The 27,750-nt window shown below is 44.7% G+C and overlaps 1 protein-coding gene across 3 annotated transcripts in view; it reads right to left on the reverse strand.

Annotated features, from left to right (window-relative positions):
- The window catches only part of LOC141476551 (importin-11-like), a 172,919-nt gene that overhangs the window by 139,070 nt on the left and 6,099 nt on the right, over positions 1–27,750 (reverse strand). For all 3 annotated transcript variants that reach the window (XM_074165233.1, XM_074165234.1, XM_074165235.1), the window contains exons 3-4: positions 19,532–19,615; positions 19,100–19,243 (exon numbers count right to left, since the gene is read on the reverse strand). In XM_074165233.1, the coding sequence (XP_074021334.1) occupies positions 19,100–19,237 (138 nt within the window). In that variant the 5' untranslated portion in view covers positions 19,238–19,243; positions 19,532–19,615. The remainder of the gene's footprint in view (positions 1–19,099; positions 19,244–19,531; positions 19,616–27,750) is intronic.

Here is a 27,750-nt window from a genome sequence, read left to right on the forward strand (position 1 = left end):
CCCATCTACAAGAAGGGCCGGAAGGAGGATCCTGGAAACTACAGGCCTGTCAGCCTGACCTCGGTACCGGGAAAGATCATGGAGAGGATCATCCTGAGTGAGCTCTCAAGGCACGTGCAGGGCAGCCAAGGGATCAGGGCCAGCCAGCATGGGTTTATGAGAGGGAGGTCCTGCCTGACCAACTTGATCTCTTTCTATGACCATGTGACCCGCTTTCTCGATGAGGGGAAGGCTGTGGATGTTGTCTACCTGGACTTTGGTAAGGCCTTCGACACCGTCCCTCACGGCATTCTCCTGGAGAAACTGGAGAATCATGGCATAGACAAGTGTACCCTCCGCTGGATAAAAAACTGGCTGGATGGCCGTGCCCAGCGAGTTGTGATTAATGGAGCAAAATCTGGTTGGCGGCCGGTCATCAGTGGTGTCCCTCAGGGCTCAGTTTTGGGGCCAGTCTTGTTCAATATCTTCATTGATGATCTAGATAAGGGGATTGAGTGCACCCTCAGTAAGTTTGCGGATGACACCAAGCTAGGTGGGAGTGTTGATCTGCTTGAGGGTCGGCAGGCTCTACAGAGGGACCTGGACAGGTTGGACCAATGGGCCAAGGCCAATGGGATGAGGTTTAATAAGGCCAAGTGCCGGGTTCTGCATTTCGGCCACAACAACCCCAAGCAACGCTACAGGCTTGGGGAAGAGTGGCTGGAAAGCTGCCCGGCAGAAAAGGACCTGGGAGTGTTAGTGGACAGCCAGCTTAACATGAGCCAGCAGTGTGCCCAGGCAGCCAAGAAGGCCAACGGCATCCTGGCCTGTATCAGGAATAGCGTGGCCAGCAGGAGCAGGGAAGTCATCGTGCCTCTGTACTCGGCACTGGTGAGGCCTCACCTCGAGTACTGTGTTCAGTTTTGGGCCCCTCACTACAGGAAGGACATTGAAGTGCTGGAGCGTGTCCAGAGGAGAGCCACCAAGCTGGTGAGGGGTCTGGAGAACAAGTCCTATGAGGAGAGGCTGAGGGAACTGGGCATGTTTAGTTTGGAGAAGAGGAGGCTGAGGGGAGACCTCATTGCCCTCTACAACTACCTGAAAGGAAACTGTAGAGAGGCGGGGGTTGGCCTCTTCTCCCAAGGGAATAACGACAGGACCAGAGGAAATGGTATGAAGCTGCGGCAAGGGAGGTTTAGATTAGATATTAGGAAGAATTACTTTACTGAAAGAGTGGTCAAGCACTGGAACAGCCTGCCCAGGGAGGTGGTGGAGTCACCATCCCTGGAGGTATTTAAGAAACGTGTAGACGTGGCTCTTCAGGGCATGCTCTAGTGCCCGGGATTGTTGGTTTGTGGTGGGGTGTTGTGTGTGAGGTTGTGGGTGTGGGGTTTAGTTGATGGATGCTGCTTTTTTTTTTTTTTTTTTTTTGGGGGGGGGTGTTGTTGTTTGTTTGGTTTTGTGTTGTGTTTTTTTGTTTGTTTGTGTGTTTTTGTTTTTTTTTTTAATGTGGTTGGACTCGATGATCTCAAAGGTCCCTTCCAACCACTAAGATTCTGTGATTCTGTGAGAGTGGCTCAGCAATAACATCTGCCAGTTCTCTCGGCACTTGTGGGTGCATCCCATCAGGGCCCATGGACTTGTGGATGTCTAGTTTGGCCAAGTGGTCTCTAACCCAGTCCTCCCCAACAGAGGGAAAGTCTTCCTCTCTCCAGACCTTCCCCCTTGCCTGCAGGGTCTGGGATTCATGAGGGACAGCTTTGGCAGTGAAGACTGAAGCAAAGAAGGCATTCAGCAACTCCGCCTTCTCTGTGTCTTCCACCACTAAGGTGCCCACCTCATTCTTCAGTGGGCCTACATTTTCCCTAGCCTTCCTTTTTTTATTGATATACTGAAAAAAACTCTTCTTGTTATCTTTAACTGCGGTAGCCAAGTTCTGCTTGAGCTTTTGCCCTTCTAATTTTCCCCCTGCATAGCTTCACTACACCTTGATATTGCTCATAAGTTGCCAACCCCCTTTTCCAGAGATCGTAAACTTTCCTTTTATTCCTGAGGTCCAGCCAAAGCTCTCTATTCAGCCAGGCCAGTCTTCTTCCCCGTCGGCTCGTTTTATGGGACCTGGGGATGGCCTTCTCCTGTGCTTTTGAGAGTTCCTCCTTGAAGCATGACCAGCCTTCCTGGGCACCTATGCCCTTCAGGACTGTCTCCCAAGGGACACTCTCAACCATGCTCCTAAACAGGCCAAAGTCTGCTCTTTGGAAGTCCAAGGTGGCAGTTCTGCTGGCTCCCTGTCTTGCTTCTGCAAGAATTGAAAACTCTACGATTTCATGATCACTCTGCCCAAGACCACCTTCTGCCTTTACATCCCCCACAAGACCTTCTCTGTTAACAAGCAGCAGGTCCAGTAGGGCGCTTTCCCTGGTTGGCTCTCTCACCAGTTGTGTTAGGAAGTTGTCTTCCACACACTCCAGGAACCTCCGGGACTGTTCCCTCTCTGCTGTGTCTTTCCAGCAGACATCTGGGAAGTTGAAGTCCCCCACAAGAACAAGGGTGAGTGATTGCGAGAGCTCTGCCAGTTGCTGATAGAATATGTCATCGATTTCTACGACCTGGTTTGGGGGTCTGTAATAAACTCCCACCATGATGTCTGCCTTGTTGGCCTTCCCTTTGATTCTAACCCATAAACATTCTACACTGTCATTCCCATTATTAAGTTCTAGGCATTCAAACCTGTCTCTAACATAGAGAGCCACCCCACCACCTCTCCTTCTTTGTCTATCCCTTCTGAAGAGTTGGCAGCCATCGATCGCAGCGCTCCAGTTGTGCGAGTCTTCCCACCACGTTTCTGTGATGGCAACTATATCATAGTTTTCCTGCTGAACAATGGCCTCCAGCTCCTCCTGTTTGTTGCCCAAACTGCATGCATTTGTGTAGATGCACTTTAGCTGGGCTGATTTTCCTGCCACTTTTATGGGGGGCCGAGCCCCAACACCCCCCTGACCATGCTCAGACCCTTCTGTGGTTGCCAGCCTATCACTATCCCTGATGTCATCACCACATGGGTTACCATCCCCCACCTCTACTGAGACAACAGGCCACAAGACCTTGCTCGTGCTTTTACCCACCAGCACTGGTAATCTGCTCCCAGGCTCCTCTTTAGTAATCCTGGATTCATCCCCATCCCCCTTCAAACCTAGTTTAAAGCCCTTTTAATGAGCCCTGCTAATTCTTGCCCCAGTATTCTTCTTCCCCTTTGGGTATGGCTTGCCCCACCAATTGCCAGCAGGCCTGGTGTCCTGTAGATCATCCCATGATCAAAGAAACCAAAGTCCTGCCGGTTACACCAGCCTCGGAGCCAGGAGTTAATCTGCTGGCTCTTCCTGGTAATCCCCCCATCAATCCCTGCAAGTGGTGGGATAGAGGAGAACACAACTTGTGCTCCTGATCCCTTAACCAGCCGTCCAAGGGCCCTAAAGTCTCTCTCTTCAGTGCCCTTGGACTACTGGTAGCTACCTCATTGCCGCCTACTTGAAATACTAGTAATGGATAGTAATCCGAGGGCCGGACCAGGGTAGGGAGATTTTTCTGTATATCCTTAATCCTGGCCCCAGGGAGGCAGCTGACTTCTCTGTGGGATGGATCCAGTCTGCAAATGGGGCCTTCTGTTCCCTGCAGAAGGGAGTCACCCACCACAATTACCTTCCTTTTTTTCTTTGTTGAGGAAGTCCTAAGGCGTGGGGGTGGGTGGCTAGCTCTGGGCAACTCACTGAATGGGTCTTCCTCTCCATCCTCATTTACCTGCCCCTCGATATCCAAAGCCCCATACCTATTTTGCAAGTGCAACTGGGAAGGTGAGGGGGGGCCGGGAGGGGTTTTGCTTGCCCCTCCGAGGAGGGACCTGCCTCCGTTCTCCATTGTCCCTTAAGTCCCTCCCTTCTGCCTGGTGACAGGCGGAAAGGAGATCATCCACTTCCTGTAGAGCCTCTGCCCCATGCCTATGCCTCAGGGTATGGCTCCACCAATCTATTTCACTTTCTCTGATGCTTCTAAGTCTTTCTACCTCTTCCTTCAGTTCCACCACCTGCCTGAGTAGGTAGTTTATTTGATCACAGCGCACACAGGCAGTGTCTCTGGCTCCCTTGGGAACAAGTGCCAGGTTTAAGCATTCACTGCAGCCAGAGACCTGCAGAGTCATGTGTTTTTGCGGGAGCTCAGTCTGAGTTCCCACATTCTTCCTTGTAGCGCACTTTGCACGTGTTGGGGCCATGTTCTTGTCTAGCACCAGGAGGGGACCAGCCACTGTTGGCTGCTTCCCACAAGCTCTGCGCACGTGCGCCTGCGCGCTGATACTCCTGCCCTTGCGCTCACGCACGTGTGCCCAGCACGCGCTCTTCCTCTGCTGTGGCTATAACTGCTTTTAAATTTGCCACGGCTCGCCCGGCCCGCCCCCAGCCATGTCAGCCTCTCGGCTCCCTCGCGAGATTCCCGACTCGTTTCGGGCCTCTCCACTCTCCCTCGGCTTCTTCGCCTCTGGGAAGCCCCCTCTGCATCTCAATCTAGTTCAAATTTAAATCCGCATCACTCACCGCTGCCGCTCTCCACGTGGTCAGTTCATCACATCATCTCTACTGCTCCTTCCTCCTCACACTCTTCCCCTGTTCCAGCTGGGATCCCTCCCATGGGAGACAGTCCTCCATGAACTTATACAATGTGGGTCCTTCCCATGGGCTGCAGTTCTTCACAAACTGCTCCAGCATGGGTCCTTTCCATGGGGTACAGTCATTCAAGAACAGAATGCTCCAGTGTGGGCCCCCCATGGGGTCACAAGTCCTGACAGAAAACCTGCTCCAGCATGGGCTCCTCTCTCTCCACAGGTCCTACCAGGAGCCTGCTCCAGTGCAGGCTTTCCACAGGGTCACAGCTTCCTTCGGGTGCATCCACCTGCTCTGGCATGGGATCCTCCACAGGCTGCAGGTGGATATCTGCTCCACCACTAACCTCCATGGGCTGCAGGGGGACAGCCTGCCTCACCATGATCTTCATGGGAATCTCTGCTCCAGCACCTGGAGCACCTCCTCCCCCTCCTTCTTCACTGACCTTGGTGTCTGCAGAGTTTTCTCTCACATATTCTCACTCCTCTCTTCTGGCTGCAGTTGCACAGCAAGTTTTTTCCCCTTTTTAAATATGTTATCACAGACGCGCTACCATCTTCCCTGATTGGCTCAGCCTTGGCCAGCAGCAGGTCCATCTAAGAGCTGGCTGGCACTGGCTCTTACAGACATAGCAGCTTCTCACAGAAGCCCACCCCCACTACCAAAATGTTACCACACAAACCCAATACACCAAGGTATCTACACAAGAACCGGCAAAATCTCTCTCTATGTTCTGTATCCACACATGAACTTGTGGGAAAATAAAGGAAGACTATCAAGGAGGATTGTAAAACACGCTCAAGTGTGGTGAGCTCATTTGCTGATGGTGCACTAGATCGCACTATGTCATTAACGAAGATATTGACCAGTACTGGTCCCAATACAGACCCCTGAGGGTCTCATCACCAATCTCCATCTGGACATTGAGCCATGGAACACTACTCTCTGGATGCAGCCATCTAGCTACTTCCCTATCTATCTAACAGTCCACCCATCAAATCCATATATCTCTCCAATTTAGAGAAAATTCTGTGGGGAACCATGTCAGAGGCCTTACAGAAGCCCAGATAGATGACATCTGTAGCTCTTCCCTTGTCCACTGATGTAGTCACTCCATCACAGAAGGCCACTAGGTTGGTCAAGCAGGACTTGCCCTTGGTGAAGTCAATTCCCTCAGGACTCTGGGATGCATCTTGTTAGGTCCCATAGACTTCTGTATGTTCAGGTTCCTCAGGTGGTCAGGTTTCGGGTCACCTGTCCTGTCTGCTCCTCCCCACAGGTGTGACACCTCTATGCTCTTCTGCTTCTGTCCCTCCAACTTAGTACATAACCAATTTACCTGACCTTGGTTGTTACAGTAATAAGTATAAGCAGGAGCCTCTTTACAAACCATTCCTTGGCATTAACTATAAACGTCAGACCTTCTCTGCTAGAAGCAGACACTGTCTGAAAAATATGCTGTTAATTTCAGAGAGTTAGAAGAGGCTTAGCTGAAAAGTAAAATTACTGAAAAGAAAATTGATTTTATTTTACCTCAAGCCAGGACAGTCTTCACTGACAATCTCTCTTCCCACACCTCTTGAGTGGATAGACCGCAAGACAGGGACTGGGGGATAAAAGTCCCTCCCACTGTGTGTGGCAAAGAAGGAGAGGGAGGAGGTGTTCCAGGTGCTGGAGCAGAGATTCCCCTGCAGCCCGCACTGAAGACCATGGTGAGGCAGGCTATCCCCCTGCAGCCCATGGCGGTACACGGTGGAGCAAATATCCACCTGCAGCCCATGGAGGGCTCCACACCAGAGCAGGTGGATGCACCCGAAGGAGACTGTGACACTGTGGAGAGCCCATGCTGGAGCAGGCTCCTGGCAGGACCCGTGGCCCCATGCAGAGAAGAGCCCACACTGGTTTGCTGGCAGGACTTGTGACCTGTCCTGGTTTGAGGTAAAACAGAACTAATTTCCTGTTCAGTAATTTTTCCTTTTTAGCTGGGCCTCTTCTAACTAACTAAACTCTGAAATTAACAGCATATTGTTCAGAAACTGCTCGCTCTCATAGTGATAAGACCTGATTATACCAAGGAATGGTATGCAGAGAGGCCCTTGCTTATACTTATTGCTATAACAACCAAGGTCAGGTAAATTTGTTATTTGCCCCGTTGGAGGGTCGGAAGCGGAAAAGCGTAGAGGGGTCACACCTGTAGGGAGAAGCGGACAGGACAGGTGACCCAAAACTGACCAACAGGGTATTCCATCCCATCTGCATCATGCTCAGTATAAAAGCTGAGGGATCAAAGGGTCAATTTTTTCTTCCTTCAATGGCCGACATCTGAGGAGGACCCTGTCTGTTCGTCTGCCTTTGATCCCGATCCGAGCAATCCTGACTCCAGATCCGGAATCCAGCTCCTGTCCATCACCTAGTCCAGCCTGGGACTTTCCCCTGTGCCTGCTGGTGACGTGATCATCACCCTGGGAGCTTGATACGGTTTTGTATATACTGTATATATACATTTTTTTTTTCCCTTTTTTTTAATTATTTATTATTTCATTATTTATTAATATTTTCATTAAAGTAGTTTAGTTTTTTTTCTAAACTCATAAATCTCTTTTATCTCTTCCTCTCCTGTCTTTTCCTTGGGGGGGGGGGGGGGGGGGGGGGGAGGGGCCATCTGTCGCTCTGATTGGTTAATCTGGTCAAAACCACGACAGATGTATTGGCGCCCAACGTGGGGCACAACTGTGGTACGACTAGAGCTCTGGTAGATTGTCTAAATAGTTTGAATTCCAGCTTTCTCCGGGATTAAAACAGACAGCTCACATCATGTTTTTAGACAGGATATTGTATCATATCTTGATGGGGATTTCGTCCAGATTACTTGATTCGGCACTGTATAATTTGCCTTATGTGTTGTATAATTTACTTGCTCTTTGTGTCTGTATGCGGTGGTTCAAACGTGGTATTCTGGTATTGTGTTTGATCCTGATCCATACCGTGATTGAATGGCTGGTTTCTTTACCTAGATTCCTCGGGCATTTTGTACTGAATTCTGTTGCTAATTATACTTCGAATTTTACCTTGGGAATGTTTACTTCACCCTTTACTGCTTATGCGAATATGTCATCATCAGAGACAGAGGATGCAGCCCCTTTGGATAGCGTAAATGACAGCTGCATTTTTAAAATCATTATTTTAGTGTCAATTTTGCTGCATGGGCTGCAGGGGTGGTTTCTCTTTAAATCTTGGCGCAGAATTGCGATATGCACTGACACTGACCTTACTCGGACTCCATCCGCACCGGTACAAGTTGCTCCGGTGACCAGAAGGAAACGGAGGAGGTCAGCTCAGCCCTCTGTCCCTAGTGACAAACAGCAAGTAAGGCCAGACAGCAGGGGAGAGGACTTTTCTGACGGAGATGCAGAGGAGGGTTCTTCTAGGGCTGATAAGGGAGAGGCTCCTGTGCCAGCAAGGGAGGAGGACTCAGACACAGAGATAATCATTAAATCCTTCTCTATGAAGGATTTGTGAAATATAAGAAAGGATTTTAGCCGTAATGATGGTGAGACACTTGTCTCCTGGTTGCTCCAATGCTGGGATAATGGAGCTGGTTGCATGGAATTAGACGGTGCAGAAGCTAAGCAGTTAGGAAACCTGTCCAAAGAGGCCGGTATAGATAAAGCTCTTGGGGAAAAGTCACAGACTCTCAGTCTCTGGAGACGACTCTTATCAGCTGTAAAGGACAGATACCCCTTTAAGGATGATATTGAATGCTCCCCAAGTAAATGGACCAACATAGAGAAAGGTATTAAGTACCTGAGAGAAATGGCTGTGAAAGAGGTGATTTATGGTGACTGGGATAAAACTGTAAATCCTGATGAGATGCCATGCAGACAACCTATGTTGCAGAAGTTTTCACGGAGTGCACCACCAATATATTCTCACACTTTGTCGGTACTGATTTGGGCAGGAGTTGATGATGATTCATCATTAACTGTAAGTGAAGTGGCTAGCAGAATGCGACAGTATGATGACAGTCTCTCTCGTCCCCTAACTGTAGCAGCTGTAGAAAAATTGACTGATAAAACTGAGAAAATGATTGAGAAAAATGAGAAACTGTTTGATAAACTGTCTAGGATGGAGGAAAGATCCTATTCTTCCCCTCCATGGACCAATGTTGCAGCTGTCAGGAGAAGACACCCTCCTATGAGACCGACTCAGAGGAGACAGAACACACTACGAAATATCCTGTGGTTTTGCCTCTGTGACTATGGAGAGGACATGAGTAAGTGGGATAAAAAACCTACCTCGGCCCTACAGGCACGAGTAAGTGAGTTGCAAGGTAAAGCAGATAGAAGACAGAATCATTCCAGGAGGACTGCTGCTCCAGTTCGTAGGGGGCGGTTCTCCGGTCCACGCAGAAACTCATCTGCCAATTATAGACATTAGAGGTGCCCTGCCTCCAGCCAGGAGGAAGAGAGGGATAACCGAGTTTATTGGACTGTGTGGATTCGATGGCCTGGCACATTAGAGCCACAAAAGTATAAAGCCCTGGTGGACACAGGTGCACAGTGTACCCTAATGCCATCGAATCATAGAGGGACAGAATCTGTCACTATTTCTGGTGTGACTGGTGGGTCTCAAGAACTGACTGTACTGGAGGCTGAAGTGAGCCTAACTGGGAATGAATGGGAGAAGCACCCCATTATCACTGGCCCAGATGCTCCGTGCATCCTCGGCATAGACTTTCTCAAAAGAGGGTATTTCAAAGACCCAAAAGGGTATCGATGGGCTTTTGGTGTAGCAGCTGTAGAGACTGAGGACATTACACAGCTGTCTACCTTACCTGGCCTTTCAGATGACCCTTCTGTTGTGGGATTGCTGAGGGTTAAAGAGCAGCAGGTGCCAACTGCTACTGCCACAGTGCATCGACGACAGTATCGCACAAACCGAGACTCCCTGATTCCCATTCAGAACCTGATTCGTCGGCTGGAGACTCAAGGAGTGATCAGCAAGACTCGCTCACCCTTTAACAGTCCAATATGGCCAGTGCGAAAGTCTGACGGGGACTGGCGTCTAACAATAGACTACCGTGGCCTGAATGAAGTCACACCACCACTGAGTGCTGCTGTGCCAGACATGCTAGAACTGCAATATGAACTGGAGTCAAAGGCAGCCAAGTGGTATGCTACAATTGACATTGCTAATGCCTTTTTCTCTATTCCTTTAGCAGCAGAGCGCAGGCCACAGTTTGCTTTCACCTGGAGGGGTGTCCAGTACACCTGGAATCGACTGCCCCAGGGGTGGAAACACAGCCCTACTATTTGCCATGGACTGATCCAGACTGCACTGGAAAAGGGTGGATCTCCAGAACACCTGCAATACATTGATGACATCATTGTGTGGGGTAACACAGCAGAAGAAGTTTTCAAGAAAGGTAAGAAAGTAATTGAGATTCTTCTGAAAGCAGGTTTTGCTGTGAAAAGAGGTAAGGTCAAGGGACCTGCACGAGAGATCCAGTTCTTAGGAATTAAATGGCAAGATGGTCGTCGGCAGATCCCAATGGAGGTGATTAACAAAATAACATCTATGTCCCCACCTACTAACAAAAAGGAAACACAAGCCTTCTTAGGCGTTGTGGGATTCTGGAGAATGCATATTCCAGGTTATAGTCAGATTGTGAAACCTCTCTATGAAGTGACTCGAAAGAAAAATGAGTTTACGTGGGGTCCTGAGCAACGACAAGCTTTTGAGCAAATTAAACAAGAGATTGTGCGTGCAGTAGCACTTGGACCAGTCCGAAAAGGACAGGACATTGAAAATGTGCTCTACACTGCAGCCGGAGATAATGGCCCTACCTGGAGCCTCTGGCAGAAAGCACCAGGGGAAACTCGAGGTCGACCCCTAGGATTTTGGAGTCGGGGATACAGAGGATCTGAAGCCAACTATACTCCAACTGAGAAAGAAATATTGGCAGCATATGAAGGAGTTAGAGCTGCTTCAGAGGTAATTGGTACTGAAGTACAGCTCCTCCTGGCGCCCCGATTACCAGTGTTGGGCTGGATGTTCAAAGGTAAAGTTCCTTCTACTCATCATGCCACCGATGCTACCTGGAGTAAGTGGGTTGCCTTAATCACACAGCGAGCTCGAATAGGCAATCCAAATCGTCCAGGAATTGTAGAAGTGATCACAAACTGGCCCGAAGGCAGAGACTTCACAATGCCACCAGAGGAGGTGGTAACACGTGCTGAGGAGGCCCCACCATATAATGAACTCTCAGATAATGAGAAACAGTATGTTTTGTTCACTGATGGATCTTGTCATATTGTAGGAAAACATCGAAAGTGGAAAGCTGCTGTATGGAGTCCCACACGACGAGTTGCAGAAGCAACTGAAGGAGAAGGTGAATCAAGTCAATTTGCAGAGGTAAAAGCTATCCAGCTGGCCCTAGACATTGCTGAACGAGAAAAATGGCCAATGCTCTATCTCTATACTGACTCATGGATGGTGGCAAATGCTCTGTGGGGATGGTTAAAACAGTGGAAGCAGAGCAACTGGCAGCGCAAGGGTAAACCCATCTGGGCTGCTGAATTGTGGCAAAATATTGCTGAACGGATAGAGAAACTAGTTATAAAGGTACGTCATGTAGATGCTCATGTACCCATGAGTCGAGCCACTGAGGAACATCAAAACAATCAGCGAGTGGACCAGGCTGCTAAGATTTTCCAGACAGATTTGGACTGGGAACATAAAGGTGAACTGTTTTTAGCTCGGTGGACCCATGACACTTCAGGTCATCAAGGAAGGGATGCAACATACAAATGGGCCTGGGACCGAGGGGTGGATTTAACCATGGACGCTCTTGCGCAGGTTATCCACGATTGTGAAACATGCGCCGAAATCAAGCAAGCTAAAAGGTTAAAACCTTTGTGGTATGGGGGACGATGGTTAAAATATAAGTACGGAGAGGCTTGGCAAATAGACTACATCACACTCCCTCAAACCCGCCAGGGTAAGCGTTAACGTGCTTACAATGGTGGAAGGAAGCACCGGATGGTTGGAAACCTATGCTGTACCCCATGCCACTGCCTGGAATACCATCTTGGGCCTTGAAAAGCAAGTCTTGTGGCGACATGGTACTCCAGAAAGAATTGAGTCAGACAATGGGACTCATTTCAAAAACAATCTTATAAGTACTTGGGCAAAAGAACACGGCGTCGAGTGGGTATATCATATCCCCTATCATGCACCAGCTTCTGGCAAAATTGAGAGATACAATGGATTGCTGAAAACCACCCTGAAAGCAATGGGGGGTGGAACCTTTAAAAATTGGGACAAGCATCTAGCACAAGCTACCTGGTTAGTTAACACCAGGGGATCCATCAATCGAGCTGGTCCTGCTCAATCAGACATTTTACATAATGTAGAAGGGGATAGAGTCCCTGTGGTGCATGACACGAATATGTTGGGAAGAACTGTTTGGGTTTTCCCTCCTTCAGGCAATGGCAAACCCATTCGTGGGACTGTTTTTGCCCAAGGACCTGGATGTACTTGGTGGGTGATGCTGGAGAATGGAGAAAGTCAATGTGTACCTCAAGGAAATTTAACCCTAGGTGAGAATACTCAATTCTGAGCTGTATGATATTAACTGTTATATAATACTAACATTATCTAATAAGTGTTTTTCAGGATAAATAGTGGTGGTGAAACCTGAGCTAGCTTCTCCAAGTGATGTCCAGCAAACTCTTCAAGAGGGACATGCTACCTGTGGATATGGACCACAATGAATTTCATATCATCTTTTCTGCCCTGAGAGTCTGCTATGACAAAAACCTGCAATTATGGACTAAAAGAACTCAGTGAACTTTTGTGTATAAAGATAAATCATAAATAAGGGACTTCTGTATATATATTTGTATGTATTTGATGGATAAGATGTAATGATAATCAGAGCACAATGCAAATGGTATGGAATAAGGGGTGGAACGTCCTGGTTTGAGGTAAAACAGAACTAATTTTCTGTTCAGTAATTTTTCCTTGTTAGCTGGGCCTCTTCTAACTAACTAAACTCTGAAATTAACGGCATATTGTTCAGAAACTGCTCGCTCTCATAGTGATAAGACCTGATTATACCAAGGAATGGTATGCAGAGAGGCCCTTGCTTATACTTATTGCTATAACAACCAAGGTCAGGTAAATTTGTTATTTGCCCCATTGGAGGGTCGGAAGCGGAAAAGCGTAGAGGGGTCACACCTGTAGGGAGAAGCGGACAGGACAGGTGACCCAAAACTGACCAACAGGGTATTCCATCCCATCTGCATCATGCTCAGTATAAAAGTGTGGGAGAATGGCTAGCTGAGAAGGGTTACGTAGACATGATCCAGCTGGCCGAGCAAAAGCTTGAGAAACATCGGATTCAGCCCCCGTAACTACTGGGCTGGTAAAGACACCTCGTCCTTGACTATAATTGTTGTAAGATAACAGAGAGGTTGCAGCTGCTCAGGCATGGGAAAAGAGGATGAAAGTAACTGTAAAGAAGGAACCAAGGGCGGAGTTGATCTTTCTAAGAACTAACCAATCATGAGCTTAACTTTTGTAATATGTATGAGCTAATTATGTTAGAACATAAAAGGCCACTGTGTGAATCAATAAACGAAGCTTGCTGATCACTCATATTGAGTGGCCCTGTCTTCCCTCCGTCGCGACAAATGGCGCCCGAAACAGGGACCCTACAGAGGGCTGAACCTGCGAGCCACGGTCAACGGAGTCTCAGTGCTGGTCCTGTAAGCAGCGCAGGAGGCGAAAGGGATTAAAGGAAAAGGTCCCCGCGCCCGAGAGCGAAAGGGATTAAAGGAAAAGGTCCCCGCGCCCTGGAGCACCTATAGAGAGTGTCCTGCCGGCTACGCGCCGCCGAAGTCTGGAAGGCTGCAACAGCGCGCTGACGAAGGTATGAATAGACAAGCGGCGTATGATTTGCTCAAATGCTTTTTAGAAAAGCGGAGCATTTAGGGTATAGATAACGAAGGTATGAATAGACAAGCGGTGTACGATTTGCTCAAATGCTTTTTAGAAAAGCAGAGCATTCAGGGTATAGATTGTAAAAGGGAGTTGCCTGGGTTATCAGCGTATGGAGTAGCGAGAGGTTGCTTTGATAATCCAGATACGGTTTTTGAACACGAGGAATGGCGTAAATATGGGGATAAATTGTTTGACGAAGTTATATGCGATAATAAATCAGCCAAAAAGTTGATAAAGCCATGGCGGGCAGTCGCTAACGCCCCGTTGCAAACCGAGCTGAGGAAAAAAAAAAAAAAAAAAAAAAAAAAAAAAAGGAATCCCTTCATATATGGGTATTAAGCAAGGAAGAGAGGAACCATTTGGTCTATTTATAGATCGAGTAGCAGACGCCATACAGGCGGCCGGGGTGCCCGATTATCTCAGAGGCACTATACTAAAGCAGTGTGCTATACAAAATAGTAATCCGGCCACACGCAACATCTTAGCTACATTGCCAGGGACATGGACTATCGAGGAAGGACTAGAAAGGATGGCTCAGGTACCGGTAGGGCCACAGGCAATGTTAGTTGAGGCAGTAAAGGAACTAGGGAATAGTTTAAAGGAACACGCGCAGGCTACGCAGAGTCAAGTTCTTGCAGCCCTTGCTCCTTTGCAAGCCTCCGTTCAACGATTAAATGCTAGTGAATCATCTCGCCCACGATGCTACCGTTGCGGCGCTGCTGGACGCATCAGACGGAACTGCAAGGCCGGCTCAGTATGGTGCAGAAACTGCCGGTCGGACAACCACAATGAGACTGCATGTCGCGCTTCTAAACCGGGAAACGGACGATTCAGCGGGAAGAGCCGCCCCGCGCCGACACAAAAAGCGGCTGCATATCCGGCAGCACTCAATCCCTTCAGCTCAGACCAGCCACAAGCGGAAGCCTCGGCTTGGACCTGGCAACAGCAGTAGATTGTACCCTGTTGGACTCAAAGCCTGTCAGCATTGCTACCAGCACACAGGGACCAATCTGTATCAATGGACAAGCTGTCGGAGCACTACTTATAGGCCGTTCATCGGCCACCATGCTGGGACTTAATGTGTTGGTGGGACTGATTGATAAAGATTACCACGGTGAGATCCAGATCATGGCCCACACGTTATTCCCACCGCTCTTCATCGCTAAAGGCACCAAGGTGGCGCAATTAATTCCCCTACCACATCTTGCGGGAGCCCTTCCACCGCTGCAAGAGCAGCCACGAGGGCAAGGAGCCTTTGGATCTACAGGACAAATGGCCCTACTAACTGTCGGCTTGCGCCAAAGGCCACAACGCCCGGTTGCTGTGCAATACGCCAACCTAACTATATCACTTGTTGCTCTTCTAGACACTGGCGCTGACATCTCCATAATCAGCACGCATAAGTGGCCGGCTCAATGGCCGACCTACGCGAGCAGCGCCACGGTCGCGGGAGTAGGAGGATTGACCCTTGCTCGCAAATCACCCCTTCTACGATGGACCATAGGGGACAAGGTATCATCTGGGTTCCCAGCCGTTGGGTAAGACCCGCCATCGACCACCCTGAAGTCGCCGCTGAAGGTGACCCGACTAATCACCATAAACCAACGGACTGAGACCGCTGCGCCTGAGTGTGAACCATGAGGTCGCAAAGACAGAAATTAATTGTACAGTCTGTGGGGTCTGTAACCCCTAGGTATTATGTGCATGCTATTTGCTTAGAAGTTGAAACAGAGAAAATGGTTAATTTAGGTATAGAAAGCTTTATAGTAGTTGCCTTAGTTGTAAGCATAAGAGCCATCCCATATAGCGAGATGTTTGACCCACGAGAAAATGTGTGGATAACTTTAGCTCGATCACTCAACACGACCAGCTTTTGTGCAAGCCTAGCAACACCCCGCTCCCCATTTACTACGTGCCTTATAGGGGTGCCCTTGACCAGTGTCACCTTTAAGGTATTTTATGAATCCCTCTCAGTATTAAGACAACAGTATAAGGTGACAAGCAAAATCCAATTCATGTGGAATGACATTGCGGAAATGTTTGAAAAGTATGACATTTGGGATGATAAGCTCCCTGTAGGTCCCGAACCACAGGAGATTGATCTAGCGGACTCCCTCAACGCCAGTTATTGCATATATATTGGCACTGAGAGTTGGACCGGGGAGCAAAAGGAGGGACGCATGGTCAGGGAGATGGCCCCTACAATCCTCTCTCCAATAGAAAACCATACTAGTTGGAGGAAAACCTGGTGTCAAAGAATGGCCCGTAGTGAGAGTTCTCCAGCTCCTGGCACTGTACTGCCCAGGCACCTTCCAAAAGGATTCTTTTTAATCTGCGGCAACCGAGCATGGTCAGGAATCCCTTCAAACCCTCAGGGAGGACCATGTACTATAGGCCAACTTAGTCTAGCTGCACCACTAATGCACCCTAACAGCACTCACCGATATCGATTTACAAGAGACACTTCCCACAGCCTGACTAGCGATTGTTCCGACCAAATTAGCCTCTGGAATAAATGGGAAGTTATCTTCGCATCCCTTTTTACGCCAGGTATTGCCGCAGCACGAGCACATAGAAATTTGAATAGTATAGCATGTTGGGTGGCAAAGCAAGCCAACGCAACAAGCAGAGTCCTGTCCGAACTTGCAGATGATTTATCCACAGTGCAACATGCAGTATTACAGAATAGAGCCGCGATAGATTTCCTTTTGCTAGCCCACGGACATGGCTGTGAGGATTTCGATGGAATGTGTTGTATGGATCTGGAGGATCACTCAAGATCTATCCATAAAGAAATTCAATACCTAATGACACATACTCAAAAGATACAACAAGATTCAGGATTCTTTGGCCTGGGTGCTCTTGGAGACTGGTTGGGTCTGTCCGGATGGCTGAGAAACCTTTTACAGACGGGATTGCTAGTCTTAATCATTGTACTAATAGCGTTGCTTTGTGTGAGTTGTGTGTTGTCTTGTATGAAAACCCTTGTGTTACGGATGTTTAACCAAGCCTATGTCATTCAAAATAAAAACGGGGGAATTGTGGGAGAATGGCTAGCTGAGAAGGGTTACGTAGACATGATCCAGCTGGCCGAGCAAAAGCTTGAGAAACATCGGATTCAGCCCCCGTAACTACTGGGCTGGTAAAGACACCTCGTCCTTGACTATAATTGTTGTAAGATAACAGAGAGGTTGCAGCTGCTCAGGCATGGGAAAAGAGGATGAAAGTAACTGTAAAGAAGGAACCAAGGGTGGAGTTGATCTTTCTAAGAACTAACCAATCATGAGCTTAACTTTTGTAATATGTATGAGCTAATTATGTTAGAACATAAAAGGCCACTGTGTGAATCAATAAACGAAGCTTGCTGATCACTCATATTGAGTGGCCCTGTCTTCCCTCCGTCGCGACATAAAAGCTGAGGGATCAAAGGGTCATCTCTCTTCCTTCAATGGCCGACATCTGAGGAGGACCCTGTCTGTTTATCTGCCTTTGATCCCGATCCGAGCAATCCTGACTCCAGATCCGGAATCCAGCTCCTGTCCATCACCGAGTCCAGCCTGGGACTTTCCCCTGTGCCTGCTGGTGACGTGATCATCACCCTGGGAGCTTGATACGGTTTTGTATATACTGTATATATATTTTTTTTCCCTTTTTTTATTATTTATTATTTATTATTTCATTATTTATTAATGTTTTCATTAAAGTAGTTTAGTTTTTTCTAAACTCATAAATCTCTCTTATCTCTTCCTCTCCTCTCTTTTCCTTGGGGGGGGGGAGGGGCCATCTGTCCCTCTGATTGGTCAATCTGGTCAAAACCACGACATGACCCCATGGGGGACCCACACTGGAACATTCTGTTCCTGAAGCACTGCACCCCATGGAAAGGGCCCACACTGGAGATGTTCATGGAGAACTGTCTCCTGTGGGAAGGACCCCACACTGGAGCAGGGGATGAGTGTGAGGAGGAAAAAGCAGCAGAGACGTGTGATGAACTGACCCCAACCCCCATTCCCCATACCCCTGCACCGCTCAGGGGGAGGAGGTAGAGATTTTGGGAGTAAGGTTGAGCCTGGGAAAAAAGGAGGAGTGGAGGGAAGGTGTTTTAAGATTTAATTTTTATTTCTCCTTACCTTACTCTGATTTGAATTGACAATAAATTAAGAAGTTAATTTCCCCAAGTCAAGTCTGTTTTGCCCCTGACAGTAATTGGTGAGTGATCTCTCCCTGTCCTTATCTCTACCCATGAGCCTTTCATTATATTTTCTCTCCCCTGTCCAGGTGAGGAGGGGAGTGATAGAGCAGCTTTTGGCAGGCACCTGCTATCTAGCCAGGGTCAACCCACCAGTCTGCTTCCCCCCACCCTTTTCTGCTCCACCAAGAATGTGCCAACTATCTGCTCTCCCAGGCAGTCTGCCTGTAATAATCAAGTTAAACAAAAAAGCAGAGATACTCTACTTCTATTTAGTTTGGAAGATTACTGTTTATATTTCACACTTGGAGAAAGGCTGATGTGTCCCCAAACAGGTCTACTTAACCACATTAATAGAATTAACATCATTTGATCCTTTTAAACCCTGCATTTTTAGCCCTTAAATTTCAAACTAAGTCACATCAACTTCAGTTACAGCTGTGAGTGCTTAACTTGTCTACAACCTGAGCTGTAAGGTCTCACTGCAAACATCCAGAACATAAAGAACGCCTGGTCCATGACTATTTCCGCTGTTTTATGTCAAGACTGTTTATCACCACAGAAACACTATGACAAAGGCAGTGGGTAAAACACAATTAGCTCAGAAGTCAGATTTTTTTTTTCCCCCTTTCCCTAAATCCCATCTCACCTTCAACTTTTCAAACAAATCAAACAGAAGGTCTACAGAGAACAGAACATGTCACTCCACAGTTCTGAATCATTCATCCTGTGCACTAAAGACAGATGTTTGTAGGAAGAACAGTTTATTTGTATGGTTTTTTTTTAAGACTATTATATTATAAACACATAGGAATCAGAGTATAATAACACTTAACTCGCAAGTGTCTTCTCTGAAACCATTGAGTCTCCTCCTTTGACTAGGTTTTCATCACCTTGCACCATATTATTGCATCTATTTCATCAACAGTAGTAGTACCTTTAGAAGTATTCGACCTTTCCTATTCCAGGAACCTTACTTACTACCAGCCATGTCAGCTAATCTCCCTGGGAGTCTCTCTCTGCTTACAAGAAAAGCAATCCCAGCTGTGTATCAAACTTAGTAGACTAAAAAGCACAAAGAAACTTTTTTTTTTTTTTTTTTAAAACCTGCCAGAATGCATCACCTCCACGATAAAGAAAAGATGATTACTGCCTTGGTATATACAAGCTCAAAGCTTCTCTAAGCCAGAGGTCATGGTTCAACAGTATTCTAGAAAGCCACATTCAAAACTACTCAAAATTCACATAATAGCACTTTTCCACTGTATCTTACCAACAAGACTGAATAGAAGCCTGGCTGTGTCTCCCACTGCTTCAGTTGTTCTTCAGCTGGTTTCAACACTGCAGTATCTTGACTAGTGGCCTGGGTCAAGACTTGCAAAACAATAGTACTAGCACTATTGAGATCCATGAAAATCTGAGAACATTTTAAAAGGAGGAAAAACACTTAAGAAAAAAAAAGACAGCAAATATAGACAGGTATTTTCCATTCATATTATCTGAACACCCCACACTAATTTTTCATTAGACTACACTGTATAAGATAGTATTACATTCACTCACAGGCCGTGTCAAGGTACGGCAATTAAACTATTTTGCTTTCAGAAGTTTCTCAGCAGAAAAAGCAAGCGTTAACTCTATCATTACAAGCAGATTTATAAGATTTGAGGAATTACAGAAAATATATTGATTTTAAACTAGTTACCTCTCCTGTGAGGCACAGCAAACTAAGAACAAAACCGCAAGTAGCAATAACTTCAGCTGCAGGCAGAGCAAACCATGAGGCTATCTGAAAGAGGCAAAGATGCAGAGTATTAACTTTCTTTAGTTTTTCCCCCAAAAGAGAAACTGACTCATTTCAGATAGTGAAACTCTACAATTCAAATCTATCTAGACATATTGATTTAAAAAGAGGATGAATTGTAGAATTTCACAGTCCTAAATGAAACTGAATTTTCCTCAATATTTATATTCCTTCATTATCTATTTAGCATACAAAATGCTCATCAGCTGAACTGAGAATGCCAATTGCTTGTTTTCCAATATAAAGTCTTGTACTCTATAAAAGAAAACAAAACATTGCTCACCAGATGACAAACAGATTACATTGATAATGACTGCAGAAACAGCATTACAACAAATTAAAGAGAAACATATATAAAACCAACTGTGAAGTCTGACAATTAAAATTGGTTTTCTGTCTATAAGATCTTCCATTTATAACCTATGTAAACTTTTCATAATATAGATATATGTTAAAATATTTCTGGATTAAAGTTTTCTAAATAAACTGTGCTTGGTTGTTTCTCTTCTACAAACAGGCTTGAGGATTTGCTTTTAACACTAAAAAAGTTTATCTTTCCAACCTGGGGGGGGGGGGGGGGGAAGGTGTAAAATTGTTAGGGTAATGGTAATAAAGCCAGAGAAATTAAATCTTATTCTGACACAGGCTTAAAATTTTAATTTTTTTGAAAAAAAACCACCCTAACAACAAAACAAGCAACAAGATTAAAGATCTTTATACCAGTAATAGTCCTGCACAATTAAAAAAAAAATAAAAAAAATTAAGAACCCACAATATGTAAATCTCCAATCATCCTCAAGAAAACAGACTAAAAATTCAATATCCTAAGTTTAAAAAAAAAAGTATACTTTCAAAACTACTACGTACAAAATCATCTCTTTACAGCAATAATTGAACAGAACAAGTAACTCAACCCATTTTATACTACCCATGTGATGCACCTTTTTCTCTCTGCTTTATCTGCCCTGCAAAATTGATCTACCTTTTATTTCTTTGTATCGTCTCATATCAGTCATTTTAATCTTTATCAACTTGCAGATTCTCTAAAAATTTCCTGTTATTAATGCAACCTTTGCATAACAATTTTAAACATTCAAATTCTCAGCAGACCACTAATTTCCTGGGAACCAAGACCCTTATTTAGACTATAAAATCCATTTGGGACTGGTTTACCATATGTGTAATAGTGCCCAGCACAAAGAATCGATATCAAGGCAAGACTGATGTTACACTAGAAGTCCTGCTAGCTTCAGTTTTACAATAAAAATAGTCATGAAATAATAAATGTGTGAGTAATGTTGTTGACAGGACAGGCAGTAAAAATAGGTATTTAGGTGCAATATCTTTAACTTTTTCCTTCCTGCAGATATTTTGACATGTTGAGTACCTTAGGCTGTCTGCATCATTGCTCAGCCAAAATTGGCCAGGAAGCAACAATGTAATGACAACACTGAAAAACAATGGGTTAACTTGTAAGAATCACAATAGGAATTCAGTATTCACAATACACAGAATTTGAGTAAAATAACCACACACAAGAAAAGTAGTAATAAAAGATATATTCAGATTTTTCTGGTATAAACACTGCAGTACTGAAGTGTAGCATAGCTAACAATTTCAGAGTACCTAAAAATGATAGTGAAGGAAAGGGAGAAAGGAAAAGGAGGCTACAGGAAAAAACATAACAGAAGTAGGTGTAGAGTTTGCACTATGGAAGAAATCATAGCTCAATTCCTGCAAGATCAAAACTACACGTCATGTTACGATTTCCTTTGTTTCCACTCAAAACTGGAATTACTGTATTTCTAAAGAAATATATTCTTATCTTACATGATCAACCAAGACCTGATAAAGTATAATTCTGAAGCATCTAATCAACTAAAAAAATAGCAGACCAGTCTGATTATTAGATGAAAATCAAGAAGAGAGAACTCCTGAAAGTTAGTAAGCTGGCAGTACATGTGTGTGTAAACAAAATGGTAAATAACTTCTTCAGAGTTGGTTTTAGGCCTTCTGCAGAACAGTGTTCTTCAAATAACGAGCTGCCACAGGAAAACTGCATGTGTAGCAACAGTGAATCTGCAGCATATGCAGATACTTGCTAAAGATCCATTGCAAGGACATGTTCGTTTGAGGGGGTAAAAAATGGATTATGGAGCATTTATGTAACAATTGATTTTGCACTACAAAACTAAGATCATGTCAGCTAAATAAAGTTATTTCTCAGCTACTTCAAACTTGATGCAGAAAAGGAGGGGTTTTTCCCCAGGGAACGGTGCTGCTACTAAAAATTTATATACTTCACCTAGAACAGTTCTCATCAGATGACTCATTGAAGTTAGTACAATACAAACACAAAAGCCATGAGGCTGTATTTCATTTTCTTATTTCAAAATAATTAGCTGGCAGATCTAAAGATTAAAAAAATAATAATAAAAAAAATAAGATAACTCTCAAAGCTTCTTATTAATGTTTTTCATACTTGGAAAAGTTTGGTTTGTTTTTTTTTTTTTTCAATGAAAATACAAATAGAGCAGCCACTGCTTCTCAAAACCAAAACAAAACCCCAAAAAAACCCCAACCCACAACTTTCATTTAATCCAGTATTCTGTCTCTAACCACAGAAGATGCCCATGCCCAGGTCAGAACAGCACAACCTTCTAGCAATATTTCCAAAGAATACTCTCCCATTCTCCAGAATGGTTCAAGGACTTCCTAGTAAGAAGCAAGGAATTTAAATTTAATAGCCCTCAAGAGATTTAGTCTTCCATGAATTTGTACAGCTCCTTTTTGACCCCAGGTAAACAACAGTCCTCATACAACATTGGATGAGGCAGTCACGAGCAAAATAACAAAACTGAAGATAAAAGGAATAGCCTCCCTGAAGATGGGGCAATCTTTAGATAAAGTTTATAAACAATGTAAAATATCTAAGGAAGCAGCATATTCTATATGATTTAGATGGCAAAAAATTAACTAGAAAAAAAACCATCTGATACACAGAGGGCAATATGCACAAATGGCAATAATGTTTCATTATGGCTGGGATTTTCATCAGAACCCATACAGAACAGAACAATAAGCTGCCCATTGCTTTTACATTTAAGAAATTCCTCTAAGCTGTTTCTGCTTTCTTCTGATAAATCATTAGAGTCAGGTTTTTACAATTATCGTCTTTTTTTTTAATATAAAAAAACCAACCTTATTTCAAACCAATGTGCAAAACTCAAATTTGCAGTTTAAGCTAAAAAACTAAAAATAAATTAAGTTGATATAAACAGGTATGGTCACCAAAATCAATAATACTGTCCTTTGCTTGTCCCTGCACCCCTTAAATACCTGAAGCTAGAGGGAGTGGGTAAAATACACAGGTTTGTTTGGATCAAGCTGCCCAATCATTTCTACACCACACTGCTACACAGGTAAATGCGCTAAGCATAAAAAAGCTAGCGGAACAGACACAAGCAGCTTCTGCACTGTGCAACAGATGCACTGCTGCTTCAGCAGCAGTGCTGGTTTACGTCAGCTTAAGGTGTTCACCTAAATGCAGTTTTAACAAACATGGACAACTATTGGGAGATTCATGACTTCATACTAGGGTGCTTACCAGTACTGTAGGAGTGAATGAGTAGCCACATTTAAGGATCTCCCTTCCCAGTGAAGCAGAACGCTGTTGTATTAGCAACCTCTCTTTTCTCACAAAAATCTTAACACTAGATAGGAAAGCAATTTTTTCTTAATCTTAAAAAAAAAAGTAAAAACAATTACCAGATTCAGAAAAACAAAACTATAGCATGCCTTCAAGATAGCTTCAAGCACTCTTAACTGGTGAACTCTCAAGTAAAACTAATACCTAAAAGCAAAACCACAAGTTCCTGGGATACGTGCACAGAAATGCTGGTAGAGTCTATCAACATTATAAGCAAAATTTTCTTAGAAGAAAGGCAGGGTCTGCATTTCAAGTCATAACAACCAGAATTTCCAAGTTTGATCATTGGGTAGAGTTAGCATTTTCCATCTTTACTTACTAATCTGAGTGTGTCTTCACAATAAATACTGAGCAATTTCAGAAATGCTGCTTGTTTCTGATGCTTTTCTGTAGTTATGGTAGCAATGGTTATGAACTAAGTAGCATGAAGGAGGGGGGAATAAACCCCTTCAGCTTACTGTGTTGAACATCTTCTAATTAATAACCCAAGCATGGCTCTATGACCATGCCAGAATTTCTGCTTGTATGAGGGAAAAGAGCTTAATCACACACAACAAGGAAAAGCTACTCTCCAAGACCCCACTGAAGGGAATAGCAACAGATGTCATCTACCCAGACTTATGCAAAGCATTTGACACTGACCCATATGACATCCTGGTCTATAAATTGGAGAGACACAGATTTGACAGATGTACCACTCAGTAGATCAGGAACTGGCTAGATGGCCACACTCAAAGGGTTGCAGTCAATGGCTCAACATCCAAGTGGAATTGCTCAGGGGTCAGTACTGGGACCAGTGCTGTTTAACATCTTTGTCGGAGACATAGACAGTGGGATAGAGTGCACCCTCAGCAAGTTTGCCAACAACACTAAACCGTGTGGAGCGGTTGACATGCTGGAGGGAAGGGATGCCATCCAGAGGGGCCTGGACAGGCTTGAGAGGTGGGCCCATGCAAACCGCATGAAGTTCAACCAGGCCAAATACAAGGTCCTGCACATGGGTTATGGCAATCCCGGGCACAGGTTGGCCGGAGAATGGATTGAGAGGAGCCCTGAGGAGAAAGACTTGGGAGTGTTGGTGGATGAGAAGCTCAACACGAGCCAACAGTGTGCACTGGCAGCCCAGAAAGCTAACCGCATCCTGGGCTGCATCAAAAGAAGTGTGGCCAGCAGGTCAAGGGAGGTGATTCTGCCCCTCTACTCCGCTCTGGTGAGACCCCACCTGGAGTACTGTGTCCAGCTCTGGAGTCCTCAACACAGGAAGGACATGGACCTGTTGGAACAGGTCCAGCAGAGGGCCACGAAGATGATCAGAGGGCTGGAGCACCTCTCCTATGAGGACAGGCTGAGAGAGTTGGGGTTGTTCAGCCTGGAGAAGAGAAGGCCCCGGGGAGACCTTATTGCATCCTTCTAATACCTGAAGGGGGCCTACAGGAGAGATGGGGAGGGACTCTTTATCAGGGAGTGGAGCAATAGGACGAGGGGTAATGGTTTTAAACTGAAAGAGGGGAGTTTTAGATTAGATACTAGAAAGAAATTCTTTACTGTGAGGGTGGTGAGGCATTGGAACAGGTTGCCCAGAGAAGCTGTGGATGCCCCATCCCTGGAAGTGTTCAAGACCAGGCTGGATGGGGCTTTGAGCAACCTGGTCTAGTGGGAGGTATCCCTGTTAAACTTTAAAGAATGCAGTATAACAACTCATATCAAGGCAATTAGTTCTATAAAATTTTTGTTATCTTTTGTTAAGCATTCAATAAATTCTTTTCCACTGTAACGAGGTGCAAGAACAGAATCAGTTAAGATTCTCTGGAATTAGAAGGAGGGAGAGTGGTAAATATATCACCCAACATAGTGCATTCTCACTGATAATAATGCAAACTACATAATGTGCTACTTTAAGAGGAATGGGGCAAGTGGCCCTAGGGATGTTATTATTCCCCTTTACTCAGCAGTAGCCAAGACCACTTGTAGAATACCCTCTACAATTTTGTCATCGTTGCTCTCCCTTTCCCCAGTTCAAGAAAAAAAGCATAGAAACCCAAGAGAGGCCAGAGCTACTAAGATGGTCTAGGGTCTAAAGCAAATGACCTATGAAGAGGCATTGAAGACTTGTTTAGTGTGGGAAAATGAAAGCTAAGGGAAGACTTCGTAGACACCTACAACTAACTACCTGAAGCACACTTACAAGGAGAACAGAACCAAACACTTCTTGTCAGCAGATTATACGACTAGGGCAAAAACTACAAGCTTCGGTTTGGGAGGTTCAAGTAGAAACTTAAGATTTTCTTGAAACAAATGTGCTGGGGGAAAAAGGCAAACAAAGTTTCCATTCTGAAAAGCCACAAGAACCATTTATGGGGTCACCTTCTGAAGAAACAAGTAACACGAATGCTAGCATTCGTAGTGATATCCAGATGACACACTAGCACTGCTTTTAAGGATACTGTCAATTTCAGGAACAGCTGGTAGTTATACTAGCCCCTCTCCAGCCTTCTATAAACTTTCCTGTGAATCTCTTTCCTAACATTATAACATCTATATCAATCATGTCATATGTTAGCATTTCTACTGAGCAGCAAAAAAACAAAACCTACCAGTATCTTGGCTATTCAAGGTTCTCCTAAAACCACTAACTGCACTAATGATGAAAACCACTGCAATGACTAATATTAGTCATTACTGAGATTTAAAAAAACAATAGATTAATTTTTCTTTACATAAATGAAAAAGTTTGTCTATACTTTGCCCAATTTAAGCCATAGTACAGAAGACAAATGTCAAGCAGGAAACTTATGGGTTTGTGGTTTTTTTTTTTCCATACTGCTACTGACAAAAAAAAAAAAAAAAGAGAGGAATAGAACTTCTACAATTTAATATTTTTTTTTTATTTTTTTTTTTACAAAAAATGCAACACAAACTAAAACCTAGGTCCGAAAGAAAATCAGCATGCAGAAGACACAATGAATAAAAGAACAAAGACTAAGAAAGAAGAAAAAAGGAACATAGGACAGCAGTGAGCAACATCAACAATAGTACTTAGGGAAGAAACTCAGATTACATTATAAAATATTGAGGACAAGAACAATAGCCTTTCAGGTTAAATGAAAAGCACCAAACTGACCAAAAACTCCTAACAAACAACAAGCAGTAAAAAAAAAAAAAAAACACAACAGTGAGACTACCCCAAGTAATTTGCTGGGAGACAGCTCAGAAGCAACTCTTATCATAAGGTTCAGTATTGCCAACCTAGAAAAAGCTAAAGGAATACACAAAGAAAACAGAAGAATATTTTCAATGTTTAATAGTATGCTTATATGATGACCAGCTTCACAAGACCGATCTTGTTCCTTTGACTTCTTCCTATTTCACCTCATTGTCCTAGTTTGCAGTAAAACAGAACCAACTTTCTGTCCAGTAATTTTGCTTTTCAGCTAAGCCTCTTCTAACTGAACTCTCTGAAATTAACAGCATATTGTACAAACACTGTAAGCTTCTAGGAGTGCTGCTTATAATTTATACCAAGGAATAGTATGCAGAGAGGCTCCTGCTTATACTTATTGCTATAACAAAGTTAGCTGACCTTGGTTGTTATACACCCCGTTGGAGGGTTGGAAGCAGAAAGGCATAGAGGTCGCACCTGCGGGGAGAAGCAGGCAGGACAGGTGATGTAGTTTAAGCCAAACAGGCCTATGATGGCAACAGATGCTCTCCCTCCACATCTCCCTCCCAGGAGAGAAGGAGAAAAGATTTACCAGTTTAGAAGGAACTAAACTACTTCAATGAAATACTAATAATAAAATAAAAAGGAAATAATGAAATAGATACAACATATACAAAACCATGTCAAGCTCCCAGGATGTCACCAGCAGGCACCAGGGAAGTCCCAGACTGGACTCAGTGACGAATGGGAACTGGATTACAGATCTGGAGTCACAAACACACGGATCAGAATCAATAGCAGACAAACAGACAGGGTCCTCTTCGGACGTCAGCCATTGAAGAAAGAGAGCTGACCCTTTGATCCCTCAGCTTTTATACTGAGCATGATGCAGATGGGATTAACACCCTGTTGGTCAGGTTTGGGTCACCTGTCCTGTCTGCTCCTCCCTGCAGGTGGGACCTCACTACACTTTCCCATTTCAGACCCTCCAACAGGACAAATAATAAGGTTAGCTGACCTTGGTTGTTATAGCAATAAGTATAAGCAAGGGCCTCTCTGCATACCATTCCTTGGCAGGAAGTATAAACACTGGTCTTATCACTCTGAGAACAAACAGTTTCTGCACAGTATGCTGTTAATTTCAGAGAGTTAGAAAAGGCTTCACTAAGATGTAAAATTACTGAACAGAAAGTTGGTTCTGTTTTACCTCAAATCCGGAAAACAGGTGACCCAAAAGTCACCAACAGGGTA

This window comes from Numenius arquata, chromosome W, assembly GCF_964106895.1.
Source record: "Numenius arquata chromosome W, bNumArq3.hap1.1, whole genome shotgun sequence".
Classification (NCBI taxonomy): domain Eukaryota; kingdom Metazoa; phylum Chordata; class Aves; order Charadriiformes; family Scolopacidae; genus Numenius; species Numenius arquata.